Below are 21,638 nucleotides of genomic sequence, written 5' to 3'. Positions count from 1 at the left end.
GTTCTCATTCAAAATTCAATGAGAACTCAAGATGGAAGGACAATTCTCAGCCATGGGTTAAGTCCTACCCAAAGAGGAATCAGCCATTTTGAGCGATTATTTCAACCCAGCTCATATAACATAGGCAATTAAACGAAAGGCTGGGGGGCTATTCATTTCAGTCATTGGAATATACTTAGGTCACACAATATATTTAGGGAAGGACATGAGGGACTGGGGTAGGGGGAGTCAGTGTTGAGGGAGAATCAACTTTCACCTAATATGTCCTTTTCTCTTGTTCGGGTTTTTAAATATACTTTTTATTTTGGAATAACTACATCCTGTCCAACATAGGTATGAGGCTGACCAAAACAACCTTTAAGACCTTTCCAATGCAAAGGACTGGAATTCTACTCTACAACAGGGGATGGGATAGGTACCCCCAGTGGCACTCTCATGCTTGCAGCATCAAACAGCAATGAATTACCCTTCAGGAAAGCTACTCATTTTCTCTCCAATTATCAAGCTTTCTGATTACCTAAAGGAGAAAGCCACGATTTGGTGCTAGCTTTGTCTTTAACGTCCCTAGCACTTGCTGATTCACCTTGTTAAGAAAGAAGATTCAAGCTTTGATCTGAACCTTAAGCAGGCTACAGGATTTAGCCAGAATTTAACAGCATTGCTTTGTTTCATGAGGTTTATTTTTATGGCTATTTTCTAATTATGCCAAGTAAGAGTCACTTATTGTTTGACATTTCCTTTAGGGAGTTTGAGTGAAAAAAAGTCAATGCCGGCTGGGCATGGTGGCTCATGCTTGTAATCCCAGCACTTTGGGAGGCCAAGACGGGCGGATCACAAGGTCAGTAGATCAAGACCATCCTGGCTAATACCGTGAAACCCCGTCTCTACTAAAAATATAAAAAATTAGCTGGGCATGGTGGTAGGCGCCTGTAGTCCCAGCTACTTGGGAGGCTGAGACAGGAGAATGGCGTGAACCCGAGAGGAAAAATTTGCAGTGAGCCAAGATTGCTCCACTGCACTCCAGCCTGGGTGACAGAGCGGGACCCCATCTAAAAAAAAAAAAAAGTCAATGTCATGACATACAGAGTAGTACATGGTAGAGTACAGAATATGTAGCTGGGGTAAATTCTATGCAGTGCTGAGAGTTTTGGAAACACTGTTCTGTAGCTCTTTTGACCTTAGAGCATGGGCATTGGGATCAGAGAGATCTGGGTTTGACTTTCATTTCCACCACTCATTATAGCACTGCCCCAATTGCCCCTTAGAACTGATGTCTATGGTTTTTTTTTTTTCAATAAACACAAAAATTGACCCCCTAACCTTAAAATCTGAGAAAGTGACATTCGTTTTACCTGAGTTCTTTTCTCAAGAAACTGACCTCTGGGCCTCCCAGATAGTATTAAGGAATTAAAATTTACCAGATCACTATATGGGGACAATGAGATGCCAGACTCCTTAACCATCACGATTGCCTAACCAACCACCTGCATCCTGTTGACCAGATTCTCTTCCTTACCCCTTCCTAATCCTTTCCCAGAAAAAAAAAAAAAAAGGAATAGGGATGTATCACAATGTATAACATGGTTACATTTCTTCCTTGCTACCTCTAATTTTAGTGGGTTGAGGAGATGGATTTGAGGCTCTTTCCATCTCCTAGGCTGCAGCACCCAATTAAAGCCTTCTTCTCTGGCAATACTCATTGCCTCAGTGATTGGCTTTCTGTGCAGCGAGTGGCAAGATCTAGACAGAACCCTTGGTGTTTCTGTAACAATTGAGTGAGTGAGTTTGACCAATCATTTATGACCTCTCTAAGCCTCATTTCATCAATCTAGAAAGAGAGGCTGATATGAGCTAGATCATGGCTCGTGGTAAATGCCCAAAATGAGCAAGCTCTGGGGCCAGTACTAGGCACACAAAGTTACGAAGCAGAAGTAAAAGCAGGGGATATATAGGGCACCCAGGGCTTAAATTCCTACCATGACCACTGATTGGAAAAGATGGGCTAGGGAAGGCATCTCTCTGGTGCCCAGCAGTTTAACCCTCCAAGCTTATATTTAAATTAGAAGTTTCTAGATCACCAGTCCTCATCCTCCATCACCTCCACCACTCCTCTCCCTGGGTAGTCTTACTTTTTGTTTTGTTTTGAGATCAGTGATTAAACCTGCTGGCGCATACCAGGGCTGCCCGGGTGCTCAGCTCTTGTTTGCTGGTGCCACCGCTCAGGAAGCATTCATCTCCCTAGGGTGGCATTTGGGAATGGGAAGATGGATTTAGCTGCCTCTTCCCCCAGAAGTGACTCAGCTCCTGGAAGCTCGGTGACAGCAATGGCAGTTGGAGCCCTGGGGATGTCTGTGCCTTCATGCTTTGCTGTCTCCACACAGCCAGCAAGCTCTTGCTTGGAAGTGTGCATGAGAGGCTCGTGGCGACCGTCGTCTCTAGCCAGCTTGAAAAGCTCCTCCCGTTTCTTCCCGTGATTTGTCCTCCTCGTGGAGACATTCCTTGGCAGCTGTTGGATGCCTGCCTTCTAGTTGGAAAATGTGATCAAGAAAGGAACAGCCTATCAGGCTAATTTCTATCACACAAGTTCAGGATGGAAAGAAACTGACTGTGTGTGATATTCATTTATTCAGGTCCTGTATCAGCATTTTTCACTCTGATCTGAAGACCTCTTTCATGAAGGTCCCCGGACACGGCACCCCAACACAGGTTTATCCTAATCCCTGGAGGTGGAGGCAGGGAATTGTTTCTTAAACAACTTCCCTAGATATTCACCATGCCCACTAATGCCTTGGAATAACTACTCGCTCTGTGTCTAAAGCAGTCCAATCTACTCAGTTTTGTTACGATGATGATGGTACTTACATAGGGAGGCAGTTCTTACATGAATATGGTTCATTACAACAAGAGCTTTGGAGTAGGACAGATCTTGTTTTAAATCTTACCTCCATCACTTACTCCCTTTCCTGAGCCTCGACCTCCCCATCTATGAAATGGGATAACAGCACTGACCACCCAGGGCTGTTTTGAGAATCAGATAAGGTAATGCACAGGTCCTGGCATATGATAAATGCTCGACAAATGTTAGTTATTATCGTTACTGGGTAAACCTGGCTTTCATAACTTTCAAACTGGAGAAATTACAGTATACCACCCAGGGAAGAGGTTGGCCAACTTTTTCTTTTTCTTTTTTTTTTTTGAGACGGAGTCTTGCTCTGTCGCCTGGGCTGGAGTGCAGTGGCTGGATCTCAGCTCACTGCAAGCTCAGCCTCCCAGGTTTACGCCATTCTCCTGCCTCAGCCTCCTGTGTAGCTGGGACTACAGGCGCCCGCTACCTCGCCCAGCTAGTTTTTTGTATTTTTTTTTTTTTTTTTTTTTTTTTTGAGACGGAGTCTCGCTCTGTCACCCAGGCTGGAGTGCAGTGGCCGGATCTCAGCTCACTGCAAGCTCCACCTCCCGGGTTTACGCCATTCTCCCGCCTCAGCCTCCCGAGTAGCTGGGACTACAGGCGCCCGCCACCTCGCCCGGCTAGTTTTTTGTATTTTTTTTAGTAGAGACGGGGTTTCGCCGTGTTAGCCAGGATGGTCTCGATCTCCTGACCTCGTGATCCGCCCGTCTCGGCCTCCCAAAGTGCTGGGATTACAGGCTTGAGCCACCGCGCCCGGCTCAGCTTTTTCTATAAAGAGCCAGGTGGTAAATATTTGAGGCTTCGTGGGCCAGAGAGTCTCTGTGGCAACTACTCAGTTTTTGCAATGCAAAAGCAGCCATAAATGACATGTAAATGAATGAGTATGATCAGTGTTCCAGAACAACTCTACTTATAACATCAAGCATGGGGCTGCACTTGGTCCCCTGGCCATAGGGTATCAACCCTTGGCCTAAGGCCTTGTGCAGACGAAATGAGGTGAGATTCATTCCTATAATCCCAGCGCTTTGGGAGGCTGAGCTGGGCAGATCACTTTAGCTTAGGAGTTGGAGACTAGCCTGGGCAACATTGCAAAACCCTATCTCTACAAATAATACAACAAAATTCGCTGGGTGTGGTGGAGCGAACCTGTAATTTCAGCTACTCAGGAGGCTGAAGTGAGAGGATTGCTTGAGCCCAGGAGGTTGAGGCTGCAGTGAGCCCAGATTATGCCACTGCACTCCAGCCTGGGAGATAGAGCAAAAAAAAAAAAGAGAGATGAGGTTTACAATGAGCCCAACACAGTGCCTAGTGCAGAGACACAGCTCATGGCAAGAAAGGATTCTAAGAAGTTGTATATGATTCAAGCTTTAGGCTTCCTTTCTCTTGGGGAAGAAAAACATGCTTGAGCAAGACTTTTCAACATAGGTCTTGTTCCATTCTTTGCCCCAAATCCAAGCTAAGCACCTGGAGCCTGGCAGCCACCGCCTCCGTCCTCCCCCGGGGATGGAGGTAAAATGCCAATTCCTGGGGTGTGATTAATTCTGTTCGTCCCACGCCTCGCCCCAGGGTGTGTTGCCGTTTTCAGCATGTGTCCCATGGAAATCAGGTTGCCCATCTGAACTGTGATGAGAAAAACAAGAATACTCATATCGTGGGGTGGTTAACTACGCACTTTCGCAGCCACAAATGCATTCAGCCCTCACCAGGAGGCTGGATTACGTGGTTAAGGTCATGTGGTTGTGGATTGGAGGGGAGAGAGGGAGAAGAGAGAGAGAGAGCGAGAGAGCAAGCTGGGTTTGAATACTATCTCTGCAATGATCTGGCTGTGTGATATTGAGCAAGTCACTTTCCTTCTCTAAGCCTCAGAGTCATCTCTGTAAAATAGGGATTAAATGAGATAATACACAGAAAGTCTCTGGCACAGGTAACTATTGAACTCTTGTATAGAGGAGGAAAATGATGCAAAGACATAAAAGGACTCATTCGAGGTCTTGCGGCTGATGATTACTGTCCAATGAGGATTTCTGACACTGTTCCTGCCCAGCTGATTTGCGCCAGACCCCACTTCTCCCACGTACTTCCCTCACCCCCTGGCCACCTCCTGGGACTCCTGCTGCTTCCAGCCAAGGCTGTGTTCCGTGTGCGGGGTCTAAAGCCCCTGGAGAGAGTGAAATTATTGTCAGGAAGCTTTTAAGGCTGTGGCCATTCATTCTTGTGGCTTTGTGGCCTCCTGAAGTTCATGTGCATCTTAGAACATCAGAATGTGACCTTATTTGGAAATAAGCTCTTTGCAGGGGTAATTCAGATAAGGATCCAGATGAGCTCACATTGGATTAGGGTGGGCCCTAAATCTAATGAGACAGAAAGGGACACACAGAGCCACCTGGGGGAAGACCCTAGGAAAACAGAGGCAGAGGTTGAAGTGATGCTATTACTTTCAGTGGCAAAACCTGTAATTACTTTTGCACCAACCTAATACTACAAACCAAGGAGCCACCAGGGGCTGCAACGGCCAAGAAAGGATCCATCCCTAGAGCCTTTGGAGAGCGCATGACCCTGCCAACACCTTGGTTTCAGACTTCCGGCTTCCCGAACTCCAAGAGATTAAATTCCTCTTGTTTTAAGCCTCCCCATTGGCCATGACTTGTTACGGGCCCACGCTTGACTCTGAGATGGGAACGAAAAGGACGTGTCGGACTTAGAACAGCTGCCTGGACCAGAGGCACCTGTGAGGGTCAAAGAGCATGAATTTGAAGCCAGACCTGGACTCAGCTCTTTGCCTTGCCAGGGTTGAGCCTTTGTTTCTTTGTTTGTGAAAATGAGAACCTACTGAACCTGCTGGCTTATGGCGAGGATTAAAAGAGGTGATGGGCAGAGCAGGTGCGACAGACATAAGGAGGGCAATTGCAAGCGTATATTAAACATGACGTGCCGGGATAATTCATCCCTCATGTCTGTTTTGGGTGGTGGGCTCTCTTACTATCCTCATCTTACAGGAGAAACAGAGCTGCTGACAGGTTAACGAACTCCCCAGGGCCACACAGCCAGGGAGGGGCAGAACTGGACCTGAAACCCAGGCCATCTGATTCGGTGAGGCTGGTCTTCCAGTTTGGTAGCAACACAGCACATAGTAGTACTCAATATTAATATCTTCTTTTTTTTTTTTTTTTAAGACGGAGTCTCACTCTGTCCCTCAGGCTGGAGTGTAGTGGTGCAATCTCGGTTCACTGCAGCCTCCGCCTCCCAGGTTCACACGATTCTCGTGCCTCAGCCTCCCAATATGCTGGGATTACAGGCACCTGCCACTATGCCAGGGTAATTTTAGTATTTTTAGTAGAAACTGGATTTCGCTGTCTTGATCACACTGGTCTCAAACCCCTGACCTCAGGTGATCCGCCTGCTTCGGCCTCTCAAAGTGCCGGGATTACAGGTGTGAGCCACCGTGCCCAGCCACTATTAATATTTTGATCCATCCCTCCCTCTTTCCCTCCTTCCTCAAGCCTGTCCTCGCTGCTTCAGTCCCAGGAACCACCACAGCATGGTGTCAGGGACAGTGGTAGGACCCAAAATTGGATTCCAGGGGCCTTGAAGCATAACCAGATGACCCCAGGAGATCTTCAGCCAGCCCAGCACGTGAGACATTCCCTACAAATCCTCTGCGGACAGACATCGCTCCCTCTCCCCAAGCCACAGCCTGAGACAGCTCCTCTGACCTCTCTCCTTCCTGCTTCTCTTTGACACTCCCTCCTCTCCCTCCACTGTGTCTCCCTTTTCACCCTTCCCTGGCACAGGCTTGGCCAGGTGGCCAGATAATCTTCAGGACCCACCATCTTTAGAAGGCAGGGAGGATGTGATTGTGAATCTCTCCAATTTCACGTTTTTCCCATTCACCCACCTCTGCTGTCTTCCTCCCACTTTTACAGTTGTTCGGTGATCCCCTCTCCAACCCAACAGCAGGTTCTGCACTATTTGTGTTCTGCACTTATCTATTTTATGAAATACTGGAGCTCCCTGAAAATATAAAAGAAGCAGACATTGCTCTGAGATGCTGAACGCAAAGAGGAGAAAATCTTCAATAGGCCAGTGATGGTCAGATTAAATTTTTTCCTCTCCCCATATAATTGCTTGGCCTTTTCCATTGCCTTTGTTATTGTTTCTCTTGAAAACTGAGAGTTGTCAGGCTGGGCATGGTGGCTCATGCCTGTAATCCCAGCACTTTGGGAGGCCAAGGCTGGCAGATTACCTGAGGTCAGGAGTTCAAGTCTAGCCTGGCCAAAACGGCGAAACCCTGTCTCTACTAAAAATACAAAAAATTAGCTGGGCGTGGTGGCATGTGCCTGTAGACCCAGCTACTCGGGAGGCTGAGACAGGAGAATTGCTGGAGCCCGGGAGGCAGAGGTTGCAGTGAGCCGAGATTGCATCACCACACTCCAGCATGGGCAACAGAGCAAGACTTGGTCTTAAAAAACAAAAAACAAAAAACAAAAAACAGGGAATTGTCTTGTCTCAGAGAGAATGAAGAGAGGCCATTCATTTCAATGTGAGAATCAACTCCAGAGAATTACCTTCTTCCGGTCTCCCAGAAAAACAAGGTGTTTTGATTGGTGGAGGGGAAACAGATAAGTTTGGCACATGGAATGACCACATTAGGGAGTAGGTGATGGAAAGGAACGCCAGTTTACCGAGAATCCAATGTCTGTCTGCTGAAAAACTCAGGACCAGGAGAGTCCCACAGGTGGACAAATGCATCAGGTGGGCTCCTGAAGAGGGCGCTATTCTATCCAGAGAGCCAAGCAGGCAGGGACTGACTTCAGGGAAGCCTGCAAATCACAGCGCCCTAAGCCCTGTGCAGGTGTGCAAGGGCCAGGGCCCCAGGATATAGGAGGCAGATGGACAGGCAGAAACAGGACAACTTTCACTGGGCACAGTGGCTCACACCTGTAAGTAATCCCAGCATTTTGGGAGGTTGAGGCAGGAGGATTGCTTGAGGCCGGAAGTTCCAGACCTGTCTGGGCCACATAGCGAGACCTCGTCTCTACAAAAAGAAAAAAGAAGACTGGGTGTGGTGGCTCACGCCTGTAATCCCAGCACTATGGGAGGCCAAGGCAGGCTGATCACTTGAGGTCAGGAGTTCAAGACCAGCCTGGCCAACATGGTGAAACCCCAACTCTACTAAAAATACAAAAATTAACTGGGCGTGGTGGCACGAGCCTATAGTCCAAGCTACTCCGGAGGCCGAGGCAGGAGAATCGCTTGAACCCGGGAGGTGGAGGTTGCAGTGAGCCGAGATCGTGCCACTGCACTCCAGCCTGGGCAACGGAGGGATACTCCGTCTCAGAAGAAAAAAAAAAAGGGAAAAGGAAAAAGAGAACGACTTTCCAAATCATAGGTACAAGGTATACCAACTTTTATTATTCCTTGAGTATAAGGAAAAAGACAGATGCCCTTGTAGAACTGAGGTGTGGGGTGGGCTCCATCTTAGGGGTGGGTGTGGAAGGAATTAGCAGATACAGGTGATGTCATGGTGTCTCAGGGTACACCAAGGAACATCTCCTGCCCCGAGTCTCCCCCACTACCGATCAAAGGCCTTGAATAGCACATTCCTTATATCTCAGCCATTCACCCTAGAAACGTAGCACGAAGGAACCCCATAGATGTGTGCGAAGATTTCACTTTGAGAATGTTCCTCACTGGAACATTCTTACAGTGAAAATAATTCTTACATTTTTTTCCCCATGATTACAGTGGGGAAAAAATAGGAAACAACCTACATGTCTGTGGATTGCTTAAGTGCTTCGTGATGCAGCCACAAATAGAAAACCGCCCCGCCTTCCACGCTGCTGCCGAGGAAGACCATCCAAGGACAGGAAGGAGCGCTCATGGCATGTTGCTAGGTGAAAAGAACACGTAATGAAATAGTGAGATCCTAACTTTATATTAGAAAAATAAGACCTCTATCACAGTGGATATATGTATATGTACATAATAGTATATATATTCACATGCATATGTATTAACATTTTAACTGCTAACATTTTAGTGTACTTTTTCAGTCTTTCAAAAAGTGTGTCTGGCCAGGCGCGATGGCTCATGCCTGTAATCCTAGCACTTTGGGAGGCTGAAGTGGGCGGATCACAAGGCCAGGAGTTAGAGATCAGCCTGGCCAACTTGGTGAAACCCCATCTCAACTAGAAATACAAAAATTAGCCGGGTGTGGTGGTACACACCTGTTATCCCGGCTACTCAGGAGGCTGAGGCAGGAGAATCACTCGAACCCGGGAGGTGAAGGTTGCACTGAGTCAAGATTGTGCCACTGCACTCCAGCCTGGGCGACAGGGCGAGACTCTGTCTCAAAAAAGAAAAAAAGAAAGTGTGTCTGTGTATATTATACATATTATATATAGAAAACCATATATATTCATATATATACATACACATAAATATGTATATATATGTATGCTCACGCTTGTAATCCCAGCACTTCAGGAGGCCAAGTTGGGAGGATCGCCTGAGGCCAGGAGTTTGAGACCAGCCTGGGCAACAGAGTGACACCCTATCTCTACAAAAAATAAAAATTAAAAAATTACCTAGGTGGGCCTGTAGTCCCAGCTACTTGGGAGACTGAGGCAGAAGGGTTCCTTGAGCCCAGGGTTCGAGGCGGCAGTGAGCTATGATTGCACCACTGCACCCCAGCTTGGATGACAGAGTGAGGCCTAGTCTCAAAAACAAATGAAAAAATACTTACACTACTTATTAGTAGTATTACTATAAGATAATTATGATAAAACTTTCTTCGACCTAGAGTTGGCTGGTCTTAGTGGCTTAGACCACAGGGCAAAGTGGTCATGGTCAGGGGGAGCAGAGGCTCAGAATTTGGGACCAGGCAATGGTTGACAAGGCCTTAATCAGGCTTTTGTGAGCCTACTTGTGAGCCTCCACTAGCCATCATAACAAAGTTCTCAGCCAGGCGTGGTGGCCTCACGACTGTAATCCTGGCACTTTGGGAGGCCCAGGCGGGCGGATCACTTGACCTCAGCCTGGTCAACACAGCGAAACCCCATCTCTACTAAAAATAGAAAAATTAGCTGGGCCTGGTGATGTGCACTTGTAATCCCCGCTACTTAAAATATAGGCTGAGATGGCAGAATCGCCTGAACCTCCGAGGCAAAGGCTGCAGTGAGCCGAGATTGAGATCAGGCCACTGCACTCCAGCCTGGGCAACAGAGCATGACTGTGTCTCAAAAAAACAAAAACAAGGCCAGGCGCGGTGGCTGACGCTTGTAATCCCAGCACTTTGGGAAGCTGAGGCGGGGGGATCACGAGGTCAGGAGATCGAGACCATCTTGGCTAACACAGTGAAATCCCGTCTCTACTAAAAATACAAAAAAAAAAAAAAATTAGCTGGGCGTGGTGGCGGGCGCTTGTAGTCCCAGCCACTCGGGAGGCTGAGGCAGGAGAATGGCGTGAACCTGGGAGGCGGAGCTTGCAGTGAGCTGAGATCCGGCCACTGCACTCCAGCCTGGGCGACAGAGCGAGACTCCGTCTCAAAACAAAACAAAACAAAAAAGCAAACAAACAAAGTTCCTGTGGAAAACACGTTTTCTGGTTTCCAAAGGGCGTGCTCACGAATACACATTTGCGGCACAGGCTGAAGTCTGTGTGCCCTCAAGGCGTATGACCTTAGCGGAGCAAGGCTGTGCCCTGAAACCATGTCAGGGTCGTTCCCACGGTGCAGCCTCGGGGTCCTGATGCTTGCGTTTCGTGTCTCCTGCACAGATCAGCTGGACATCATCTCCATGGCGGAGACAACCATGATGCCGGAGGAGATTGAGCTGGAGATGGCAAAAATTCAGCGTCTCCGAGAAGTCTTGGTCCGCCGGGAGTCTGAGCTCAGGTTCATGTGAGTGTTTTGGGGATGTGCCAAGGAAAGAAGAGTGTGGAGGAGAGAGGAAAACCTAATCTTTATTGATCGCCTACTGTGTGCCGGGCCCTGAGATAAAAGCATTATGCACGTTTTAAAAGCCTCATTTGATTCTCGCCACCACCCAGGGAAGTGGGTATTGCCATCTCCTGTTTTAAGCAAGACCCTGAAGTTGGAACTGAATTCAGGCCAATCTGACTCCAAAACCTTTGGCTCTATCACCCACGGGGAAGAAAGAGCCTATGCTGGGGTATTTTACGAGCACACACTCTCCTCTCAGGCCTGAGTTTGTTTGTTTGTTTGTTTGTTTTTTAAGCCTGTCAGCTTGAGCAGGTTACTTGTGCTCTCTGAATTTCAGTTCCCTCATTTCTAAAATGGGGGAAAAGAACGAGATGGGGTCTCTAGCAACATCAAAGTCATGTGGGTTGAACGTTCATTAGCTACAGAGTAGGGCATTCGTGAGGAGTTGCAGATAGCCTTTCAAGACAAACTCTCATTTAAAAAGTTGGGCTGTGAGTGTGTGGTGGTGCGCACCTGTGGTCCCAGCTACTCAGGAGGCTGAGGTGGGAGGACTGCTGGAGTCCTGGAGTCCAACGCTGCAGTGAGCTATGATTGCATCACTGCACTCCACCTTAGGTGACAGAGAGAGACCCTGTCTCTAAACAGTACAAATTAAGGCCAGGCACAGTGGCTCACACCTGTAATCACAGCACCGTGGAAGGCTGAGGCAGGATGATCGCTTGAGCCCAGGAGTTCAAGACCAGACAGAGCAATGTAGCCAGACCCTGTCTCTACAAAAAATAAAATTAGCTGTGTGTGGCTGGTGTATGGCTGTGCGTGCCTTTGTCCCAGCTACTCAGGAGGCTGAGGTGGGGGGATCGGTTGAGCCCAGGGGCTCAAGACTGCAGTGAGCTATGATCATACCATTGCACTCCAACCTGGGAGACAGAGCAAGACTCTGTCACTAAAAGAAAAAATTTAAAAATACAAAAAATATAAAAATACATCAAATTAAAATGGAAAAATTGGGCTTTTGCAGACAAACAGTGAGAGGTCACAAGCAAAACCAAACCAAGCCAGAGGTTAAGAGGCAACCTGGCTGGAAAATTCCCTGTGCTGCCTGTCAGCTCCCCACCCACACTCCACTGGAAGCAGCAGGAACATCAAACCTTCTAGGCAGGTGCTAAGTCCCGCCCCTACTCTTTCACTGATTTTTCACAGTCAAGTGGCTGAGTCTGTGATCATCCCATTTTGCAGATGAGGAGACTGAGGCTTGAAGAAATCAAACAACCTGCCCAAGGCAGCTAGTAAATGGAGAGTTAGGGTTCAGACCCAGCTCTTTCTGCCTTTAAAACAAGTATTCTCTATAAATTTTTACTTATTTAGAGAGAGGGTCTTGGTCTGTCGCCCAGGGTGGAACGTAGTGAGGCCATGATAGCTCATTGCAGCCTCGAACTCCTGAAAGCCCATCCTCTCACTAGGACATTATATGACCTTCCCTCTCCCTGCATAACATGAATTGCAGTATTCACAGCTGTCATTTATCAAGCCCTTTGCACGTACCCGACCCTGAGCTAAATGCTTCCCATGCATAATTCCTTCTCAGAGACATCTCTGAGGAAGGTTCTAGAACATTTGCACTTTATGGCTAAGAAGTATCTTCCCTTTTGTCTGGAAATAAACTAAAATGATACGTGAGCATTCAGAAACAATCCCTTCCTCCCTGTATTTTAAAAGGAAGACAGAAGCCAGGTGTGGTGGCTTACATCTATAATCCCAGCACTTTGAGAGGCCGAGGCAGGTAGATCACTTGAGGCCAGGAGTTTGAGACCAGCCTAGCCAACAGGACAAAACCCCATCTCTAGTAAAAATACAAAAAATTTAGCCACGTGTGGTGGCGTGTGCCTATAATCCCAGCTACTTGGGAGGCTGAGGCACGAGAATCATTTGAACCTGGGAGGCGGAGGCTACAGCAAGCCGAGATTGTTCTACTTCACTCCAGCCTGGGCAACAGAGTGAGAAACTATCTCAAAATAATAATAATAAAATAAAATAAGAGGAAGACAGAGAACATGAGTCTTGCTTTTAAGTACTCAAGATCCTCTTGTTTAAAAAAAACTACAAAAATACAAAAAATTTAAAAATACAAATACTAACTAAAAATTTTTTAAATATATATTTATTTTTATTTGCCTAATGGTGCTGCTGCAGGAACAATGGTTACCACTGTGCATTTACTGACCTTTACTGTGTGTATGTGTGTGTGTGGGTGTGTGGATGTGCATGTGTGGATGTGTGTGTGGATATTTGTGTGGATGTGTGTGTGGATGTTTGTGTGTGGGTGTCTGGATGTGTGTATGTGTGTGTGTGGGTGTGGGTGTGGATCTGTGCGTGTGTTTGTGTGTGAGGATATGTGTGTGCATGTGTGTGGATGTATGGGTGTGTGGATGTGTGTGTGTGTTTGTGGATGTGTGTATGGGGGATATGTGTGTGCGTGTGTGGATGCGTGTGTGGCTGTGGATGTGTGCGTGTGTGGATGTGTGTGTGAATGTGTGGATATGTGGATGTGTGTATGTGTGGATATGTGGATGTGTGTGTGTGTGTGTGTGGATGGATGTGCACATGCCTGTCACTTAGCATGGGCTTAAGGACAAGAATAACTAGCATTTTTTAAGTGGCAGCTCTGCAGTAAGCCCTTGACTTGTGATCTCACTGAATGTCCTCATCAAGCGCATAAATCTGACCACTTAGGGACAAATGTCAACAGTAGACCCTTGGATAAATCAAATTATCTAAAGGATACAGAAAGACCTGAGTATTGTTAGGATATAGATCAGGGATTCTGTGACATTCTCCAGGGGAGGGACCCCCTTCCAGGCCCCCAGATGTCTTGCTGGAATGGAGTCCTACAGACAGTATTGGATGATGATGATGCTCCCCAACCAAGGTCAGCCTTGTATGGTGTGTAGCCTGCCGGGTGGTGCACCTGCCTCATCAATCTCAGAGAAACACGGTGGACCCTAAGGCAGCCAGGACAAAGGACACAGCACGTTCAGATCTGCACAAACTCCTCATCCGTCACCCTCAGCCCTCCAGGTCAACAGGCTTTGAGCCAAGGCCCTGCTTGAATTCAGTTTCTCGGCTGTTTCTCAGAGCTGGTTTTTCCCGAAGTTGTGGGACTTATCCTGTGAGTGTGTCCTGTTCTTATCTCCATGTTGGATGGGAAGGAATGGGAGGTTAAGAAATTTCCCCAATGCTGCATTAGCTAATAAGAAGCCAAGCTAGGATGCAGTCTGATTCCAGAATGTTTATTAAAGTGTATCAGTGAATGAAGGAAGGAGGGAAGGGAGGGGGAGGGGAGAGGAGGGGAGGGGAAGGGAGGGAAGAAAGCAGGAAGGAAGGAAACTTTGACTATAACTACCAAGATAATTCCTTCAAGTTTATAAGCTCCATGAGGGCAGAGACCTCATCCAGTTTCCTCACAATGTCTTCCCAGCATTTTGAACAGTGCCTGGCACTTAGGGTCATGAATATTTGTCAAATGTGCAATAAATTATTCTTTCTCACTGCATCCTTACCCCAATGATCCTCTTACACACACACACACACACGCACACGTGAGACACTCTTGGCACAGAGTAGGAGAGAGAGAAAAATGTTTCAGACTCTACTGATCATTTTCAGGCTTAGGCGAGGAAGCTTTAAGTGACAGGAATGTGACAGCCTCGGCTGAAAGACTCCCAGTGACCGTAGTGTAATAGCCGTGGTGAGACTGGTTTTGTCACCCCTGCTGTGAGGTCATCACCTTAAAACTCATCAGCTGCCGCGGAGACCATGTGAGTCAGCCCGTATTTCATGGCTGAGAATGCGTCTCACTTCCATAGCTTCTTGCTGCCTTGGCTCTTTTAGTTTTATTTCTTGCGACAGAGTCTTGCTCTGTCGCCCAGGCTGGAGTGCAGTGGTGGGATCTCGGCTCACTGCAACCTCCGCCTCCTGGGTTCAAGCGATTCTTGTGCCTCGACCTTCCAAGTAGCTGGGACTACAGGTGCCCACCACCACGCCTGGCTAATTTTTGTATTTTTAGTAGAGACAAAGTTTCACCATGTTGGCCAGGCTGGTCTTGAACTCCTGGCCTCAAGTGATCTGCCCTCCTTGGCCTCCTTGGGATTGCAGGCGTGAGCCACTGCACCCAGCCTGCATTGACTCTTTTAAACATGAGTCCAGGGGTGGGCTGCCTGCCCCACCCTCAAAGCCCTGGCACCCTGACATTTAGATTATTTCATGGGCTTCCTTTTTCTCAGCTGATTTACCTCGTCCTTTCCCCCAAGATCCACAACCTCTGCCTGTTCTCCCTCTTTTCCTGCCACGACAGTGAGGAAGAAGAAGAGAGAGATTTCCCCACACCCAGGGAACTGTTGAGAACTCGGGAGATGGGGGATCAGAGGTCATCATCCTGGCTCTTTCACGTGCTTGATCTGTGACCTTGGACACATGACGGTGCACACAGAGTTGCTGTTTCCCGCGGGCACTGACATGCCACCTGAGCACTATGTCCCTTGCTGGCATTCACCCCTTAATTTTAGCTTCTTAGAGTCCTCACGAGAACACCAATAGAGTGAGTTCTAGCTCTTCTATTTTATGAATGAGCAAATTGAGGTGGCAGAGGCAAAGTGACTTGTTCAAGGTCCCAGCTAGGATGAAGTAGTGCCAGGATTTGAACCCAAGGTGTCTGTCTCCTGGGGGCAGAGCCCTCAACCTTAAGCTGTTCTGTTAGCTTTATTCTCAATGCCAGGCCCCCCTTTCTCTTTGCCTTACTCTCTTGCAATGCAAGGACAAACCCCTGATTGGATGCCCCCAGTCCCACACTGAGTCTTGTCTTGTTCCACCATCTTGCATGTGTGTGGTGGAACTTGGACAGATTTTGCTAAGTCAGGCTTTGAGGCTTCTTTTCTGTACCACTGAAACTGACCCAATAGTCCCATCAGGGATTTTTTTTTTTTGGAGACGGAGTCTCACTCTGTCGCCCAGGCTGGAGTGCAGTGGTGCGATCTGGGCTGGCTGCAAGCTCCGCCTCCCAGGTTCACGTCATTCTCCTGCCTCAGCCTCCCGAGTAGCTGGGACTACAGGCATCCACCACCATGCCCAGCTAATTTTTTTCTTTTTGTATTTTTTAGTAGAGACGGGGTTTCACTGTGTTAGCCAGGATGGTCTTGATCTCCTGACCTTGTGATCCACCTGCCTTGTCCTCCCAAAGTGCTGGGATTACAGGCGTGAGCCACCGCGCCCTGCGCATAGATATTCTTTTGGATAAACACAGAAGCTGACCTTTCTGATCTTAAAGCTTGAAGCCCTCATTTGTCTTATCTGAGTTCCTTCCTCAGGAAAGGGCCACCAGGCCTCTCAAAAAAAGTATCAAAGAACTGAAAGTCACCAGATTACCATATCCAATGAGATGCCAGACCCCTCATTCATCATGATAGCTTTCTTGCTCCCCCCTAGTTCCTGTTTTCCTATACATTTGTTACATTTCTTCCCTGTTATATAAACTCCTAGTTTTAGTTGGTCAGGGAGATAGATTTGAGACTGAGCTCCCATCTCCTTGGCTGCAGCACGTGATTAAAATCTTCCTTGGCAATACTCATCTTCTCAGTGATGGGCTTTCCGTGCTGCGAGCAGCAGGACCTAGACCAGACCCCTGGTGTTTCAGTATCACTACTTCTCTGCACATAAACTATTAATTTCAGAGACCAAAACGATGAGCTCAAATGTAGACAGTCAAAGTTTGTGAAGTCAGTCTGCTGGGAATGTGCTGTAGAAAAAGAACCCTGTTCCCGTAAGAACTCTGAAGGACCACAACCGTTGGCATGTACAGAGCCCTTATCGTGGACCTAGGCTTAGGCTAAGCCCTTCACCCGCGTGCTCACATAACCCACATCAAATGCTTACTAACAGAAAGATGCACCAGGAACCACCCCAATCCAGGACACCCACTTGCCCTGAATCAGGCCCAGGAGGTCAAGTTCATAGACCAGCTATGCGTGAGCTCCCAGCAGGTAAGTGTGAACTCTGAGTGTGCTCCTCACTCTGAATTTCCAGTGTGGCTTCTCTTGCTGACTTCCCTTTGTTTGTCCCCTGGTTTCCAGTGTGCAAAATGGCATTTAGAGATCTCTCTGTTGAGGCTTGGCAATTTTATCAACTTCACTGGAACGGGGCAATGACACAAAACCGCCTCCAGAAAATAGACAGCAAACATCTGGGAGACAATGCTTGAAACGCCTGTGTTTACCCCCTTCTTGACCCTATGTTCCACCCACCTCCTAGTCCCTCCCACTGCTACCCCATCTCCCTACCCATCCTGCCCCCATCTTACTGCAGGCAAGAACTCTTAGAGGCTGTCAACCTCAGACTCATTTTCTCGCCTTCCTTCCAGCATTGAATCACATCATTAGTTTTTAATAATTCTTCTTGCAGCCCCTCTGGCTCGCTTCAGCTCTTCCACATCTAGTCTACCATCCCACTCCTGCTGTTTACCTGGGTTTCAGATAATTATGTATCTTCGGCCTCCGAAGGGGGCGGGGGTGTGGTTATCTTCCTTTTACACCCGCTCGCTGGATTTTCATAAAAAGGGATAGCGAGCCCTGCTGCTCAGCTTGCTCTGGGCAAAAGCAGGTTTTAATCAGCCAGAGACAGAACTGTAGCAGGCAGGGAAGGTAGGCGTGCGAAGGACATATTTCAAGAGCATAGCCTTTGAGTTCCAATATTTCCAGAGCCTGGGCTTGAAATCCAGTAACTTCGCTTTATTAAGAGGTACCAAGTGTGGTAAAAAGGTCAGGCCCTGGGAACCTGGCACAGATTCAAAATGGGGTAGTAGAAAGTGCATGCATTGTGTTGAAACCACCCCCAACCAACACACACACACACACACACACAGAAAGTGTATGCATTGTAGACAGCAGTTCTTTTAAAACATTTTCTGTTTTTTTTTTTTTTTTTTTTGAGACGGAGTCTCGCTCTGTCACCCAGGCTGGAGTGCAGTGGTGCGATCTCGGCTCACTGCAAGCTCCGACTCCCGGGTTTACGCCATTCTCCTGCCTCAGCCTCCCGAGTAGCTGGGACTACAGGCGCCCGCCATCTCACCCAGCTAGTTTTTTTGTATTTTTTAGTAGAGACGGGGTTTCACCGTGTTAGCCAGGATGGTCTCGATCTCCTGACCTCGTGATCCGCCCGTCTCGGCCTCCCAAAGTGCTGGGATTACAGGCTTGAGCCACCGCGCCCGGCCTTTTAAAACATTTTCTATGCTGGCTAATTTTCTAGTGTTTTACTGTTTTGAGCCATATAATCCTTACTACCACCATCCAGGCAGAAAATATCACGTAGCCTTTATTTTATTTATTTGTTTGTTTATTTGTTTATTTATTTATTTATTTAGAGATGGAGTCTCGTTGTGTCACCCAGGCTGGAGTGCAGTGGCACAATCTCGACTCACTGCAAGCTTCGCCTCCTGACATAGCCCTTATTTTATAGATGAGGAAACCGAGGCACTGAGAGGTCAAGTGTCTTGCCCAGGATTGTACAGTTTCCATGAAATAGCATTCTGGGTCCAGATGAAACAGGAAAAGTTCCCTTGTCCCCCTTGCAGTGTGTGTGATGGGGGAGTGGCTCGCTTCTTCAGCACCCCACTGCTCTAACCTGTAGGGGAGCATACAGATGGGCCCATTGTGGGGATCCGATCCCACGGCATTGTCTAGGAGTGGATGTTTACAGCTCCTGAAGCCCCAGTGGCTGTGTGTTACAGGGTGCTCTTTTAGTTTTGCCATCTATAGGTGGCTTGTGTTAACCAGCTCAATTAGACCCTCTCCATTGTCCCAAGGACAGAGGGCTTTCTGTATCCTGGGTTCTTGCCTCGGTGCACCAGAAGAATCAGATCACACGTGGACTTGGAGAATGAGTGCGAGGCTTTATTGAGTGGAGGTAGCTCTCAGCAGATGGGGGAAGCCAGAAGGGGACAGAGTGGGAAGGTTTCCCCCTGCAGTCAGGCCGCCGAGTGGCCCAGGCCCTCCTCCGACTGCCCAGGCCAAACTCCACCTCGTTCCGCCAGTTGATGGCCTGCCAGCATCTGTCATGTGTTCTTCTGCCAGCGTGCTCCTCTTGATGTCTTCTTGACATCCAGCCGCTTGTGTCTTCTTCACCGATCTGCAGCTCTTGACGTCCAGCAACTTGTGTGTCTGCCTGCTAGGGTCTTGGGGTTTTTATAGGCACAGGATGGGGGTGTGACAGGCTAGGGTGGTCTTGGGAAATGCAACATTTGGGCAGGAAAACAAAAATGCCTGTCCTCACCTAGGACCATGGGCACAGGTGTAGGGGTGGAGCCCTCTCCAGGGACCATGCCCTCCTCTACCCAGCACTTCCCTTCCCTCCTTCTGTAGCATTTAAAGTGGCCACACCCTTCCCTTCCACCACTTCCCTTCCATATCACAGAGTCCATGGTCTCAGTCGTCAAGCTGGGGGGGGTCTCTCAACTAGCTTTGAATTCTACTTCTTACCAACCATGTGCCCTGGAGCAAATATTTTGTCCTGTTTCAACCTCAGCTTCCCCTGAGGTACAAGGGGGACAGCATCATAGCAAGGGATGAAAACAGACACAGGTATGAAATTGGGGGACCCTTCCTAGGTAGTAGGCAATTCAAAATTCCCTTCCTTCCTTTCATTGTTAGCATTGTGCTTCGCGGGACAGTAGGGCATCAGGGCTGCTTATAGTTGTCTCCCGAGAATTCCCAGAAAATATTGCTCTCCCCAAGAGAAGATGGGATTCACCGTGGTTTCCTTGAGACCCTGTTGGGAGGTGCCAACTCTCTGAGAGTGGCTCTCAACCATTATGTGCAACTCTACCCTGGGGCCTTGATTTTATTATTATGATTATTTAAATTTTTTTTTTAATAAACCTGCATTCTTTCCCCTTTAATGAGCTGATAATTCTGAAATCTGTCAGGAAGAGCTTCAAGCCAAGGGCACAATGAAGCATGTGCGTTTATGTAACTTGACACATTTCAGCCACATTCAGGAGCTCTGCGTCACTCTGGTTGCACTCGGGGTTTTAAATAGCATCTTCCAGGAACAGGTCACCGTTGCCGGGGCCACTGTACATATTGGGTGGGAAGAGATGCCCTTAATTGCAGAAGATCTAAGAAGCAATTCGTCTTGGACAAAATATACAAGAAGTTGGGGTTTACGGGAGGGAAAGGAAGGAAGAAGAAACGGAGAGACTAAAGGGAGGAGAGAGGAGGGAGAATGTTCTCAGCTAGACTTCTGAATGGAAGGACCCTCCTCCTGAATTTCTAAATGTACTAGGAGGTGGGGAGGAAGGTGGGAATCTGTGTTGACTGAATGGAGAAATAAATGTTAGTCTGGGCGCAGTGGTTCACGCCTGTAATCCCAGCACTTTGGGAGGCCGAGGCAGGTGGATCACCTGAAAGCAGGAGTCCAGACCAGCCTGGCCAACATGGCAAAACCCCATCTCTACTAAAAATACAAAAAAAAATTAGCTAGGCATGGTGGTGTGCACCTGAAATCCCAGCTACTTGGGAGGCTTGAGGCACAATAGTCGCTTGAACCTGGGAGGCAGAGGTTTCCGTGAGCCAAGATTGTGCCACTGCACTCCAGCCTGGGTGACAGAATGAGACTCTGTCTCAAAGAAAATAAATAAATCAAATAAATATTCTGCACTTGACAAACTCTTGCTGCTACAAGTTGTCTTTCATGGTCACAACAAGTTTCCAGAAAGAAAATAGTCTCTAGAAGTTCCATCTTCCTAGAACTGCATTACATGCTGCTCAGAGGACCACCTCTGAACCACCTAGACTCCACTGGGTTGGGAGGGAGATTACCATGTAAGACCCTGGTGATTGTCAATTTTATGCATCAACTTGACAGGGCCACAGGGTTCCCAGATGTTTGGCCAAAGATTATTTGAGGTGTGTGTCTGCGAGAGCATTGGTGGATGAAATTAACATTTGAATTGGTAGACTGAGTAAAGCAGACTGCCCTCCCTAATGCAGAGGTGGGTGGGCCCCGTGATATCAGTTGAAGGCCTGACTACAACAGAAAGGCTGAGTCGGAGGAAACTCTTGCTGCCTGACTGCTTGGGCTGGGACATCAGTCTCTTCTGGTCTTTGAATGCAAACGGAAACATCAGCCTTTCTTGGGTCTTGAGCCTGCCAGCCTTTGGACTGGAACTTACACCATCAGCTCTCCTGGGTCTTCAGCTTGCCACCTATGGATCTTGGGACTTCTTGGCCTCCAAAATCCCATGAGTCAATTCCTTATCATAAATCTCTTTCCAGGCTAGGTGCAGTGGTTCACGCCTATAATTCCAGCACTTTGGGAGGCTGAGGTGGGCAGATCATTTGAGGTCAGGAGTTTGAGACCAGCCTGGCCAATGTGGTGAAATCCTGCCTCTACTAAAAATACAAACAATAGCGGGGCATGGTGGCGTGTGCCTTTAGTTCCAGCTACTCGGGAGGCTGAGGCAAGAGAATCGCATGAACTTGGGAGGTGGAGGTTGCAGTGAGCCAAGATTGCGCCACTGCACTCCAGCCTGGGCGACAGAGTGAGACCCCATCTCAAAAAAAAAAAAAAAAGAAAAGAAAAGAATAAAGAAAAAACAAATAAATAAAATAAAATAAACCTCTTCAATCCTATTGGTTCTGTTTCTCTGGAGAACCCTGACTAATAGAGCCCTTTTTATTCTCAGAAATTTTCATTTGGATAATTTATCTGGTTAGCAAAGATCTAGGGAGTTGGATAAAATGAAAA

General features: G+C 47.8%; 1 protein-coding gene across 1 annotated transcript in view; it reads left to right on the top strand.

The window, feature by feature from the left end:
- BMERB1 (bMERB domain containing 1) overlaps positions 1 to 21,638 on the top strand; it is a 163,550-nt gene that overhangs the window by 81,802 nt on the left and 60,110 nt on the right. Inside the window, exon 2 of the mRNA XM_033235653.1 lies at positions 10,682 to 10,805. Within this exon, the coding sequence (XP_033091544.1) occupies positions 10,682 to 10,805 (124 nt within the window). The remainder of the gene's footprint in view (positions 1 to 10,681; positions 10,806 to 21,638) is intronic.

Source organism: Trachypithecus francoisi, unplaced genomic scaffold, assembly GCF_009764315.1.
Source record: "Trachypithecus francoisi isolate TF-2019V2 unplaced genomic scaffold, Tfra_2.0 Lachesis_group15, whole genome shotgun sequence".
NCBI lineage: Eukaryota > Metazoa > Chordata > Mammalia > Primates > Cercopithecidae > Trachypithecus > Trachypithecus francoisi.
Note: the sequence above shows the minus strand (reverse complement) of the source record. Positions and strands in the feature narration are given on the sequence as shown.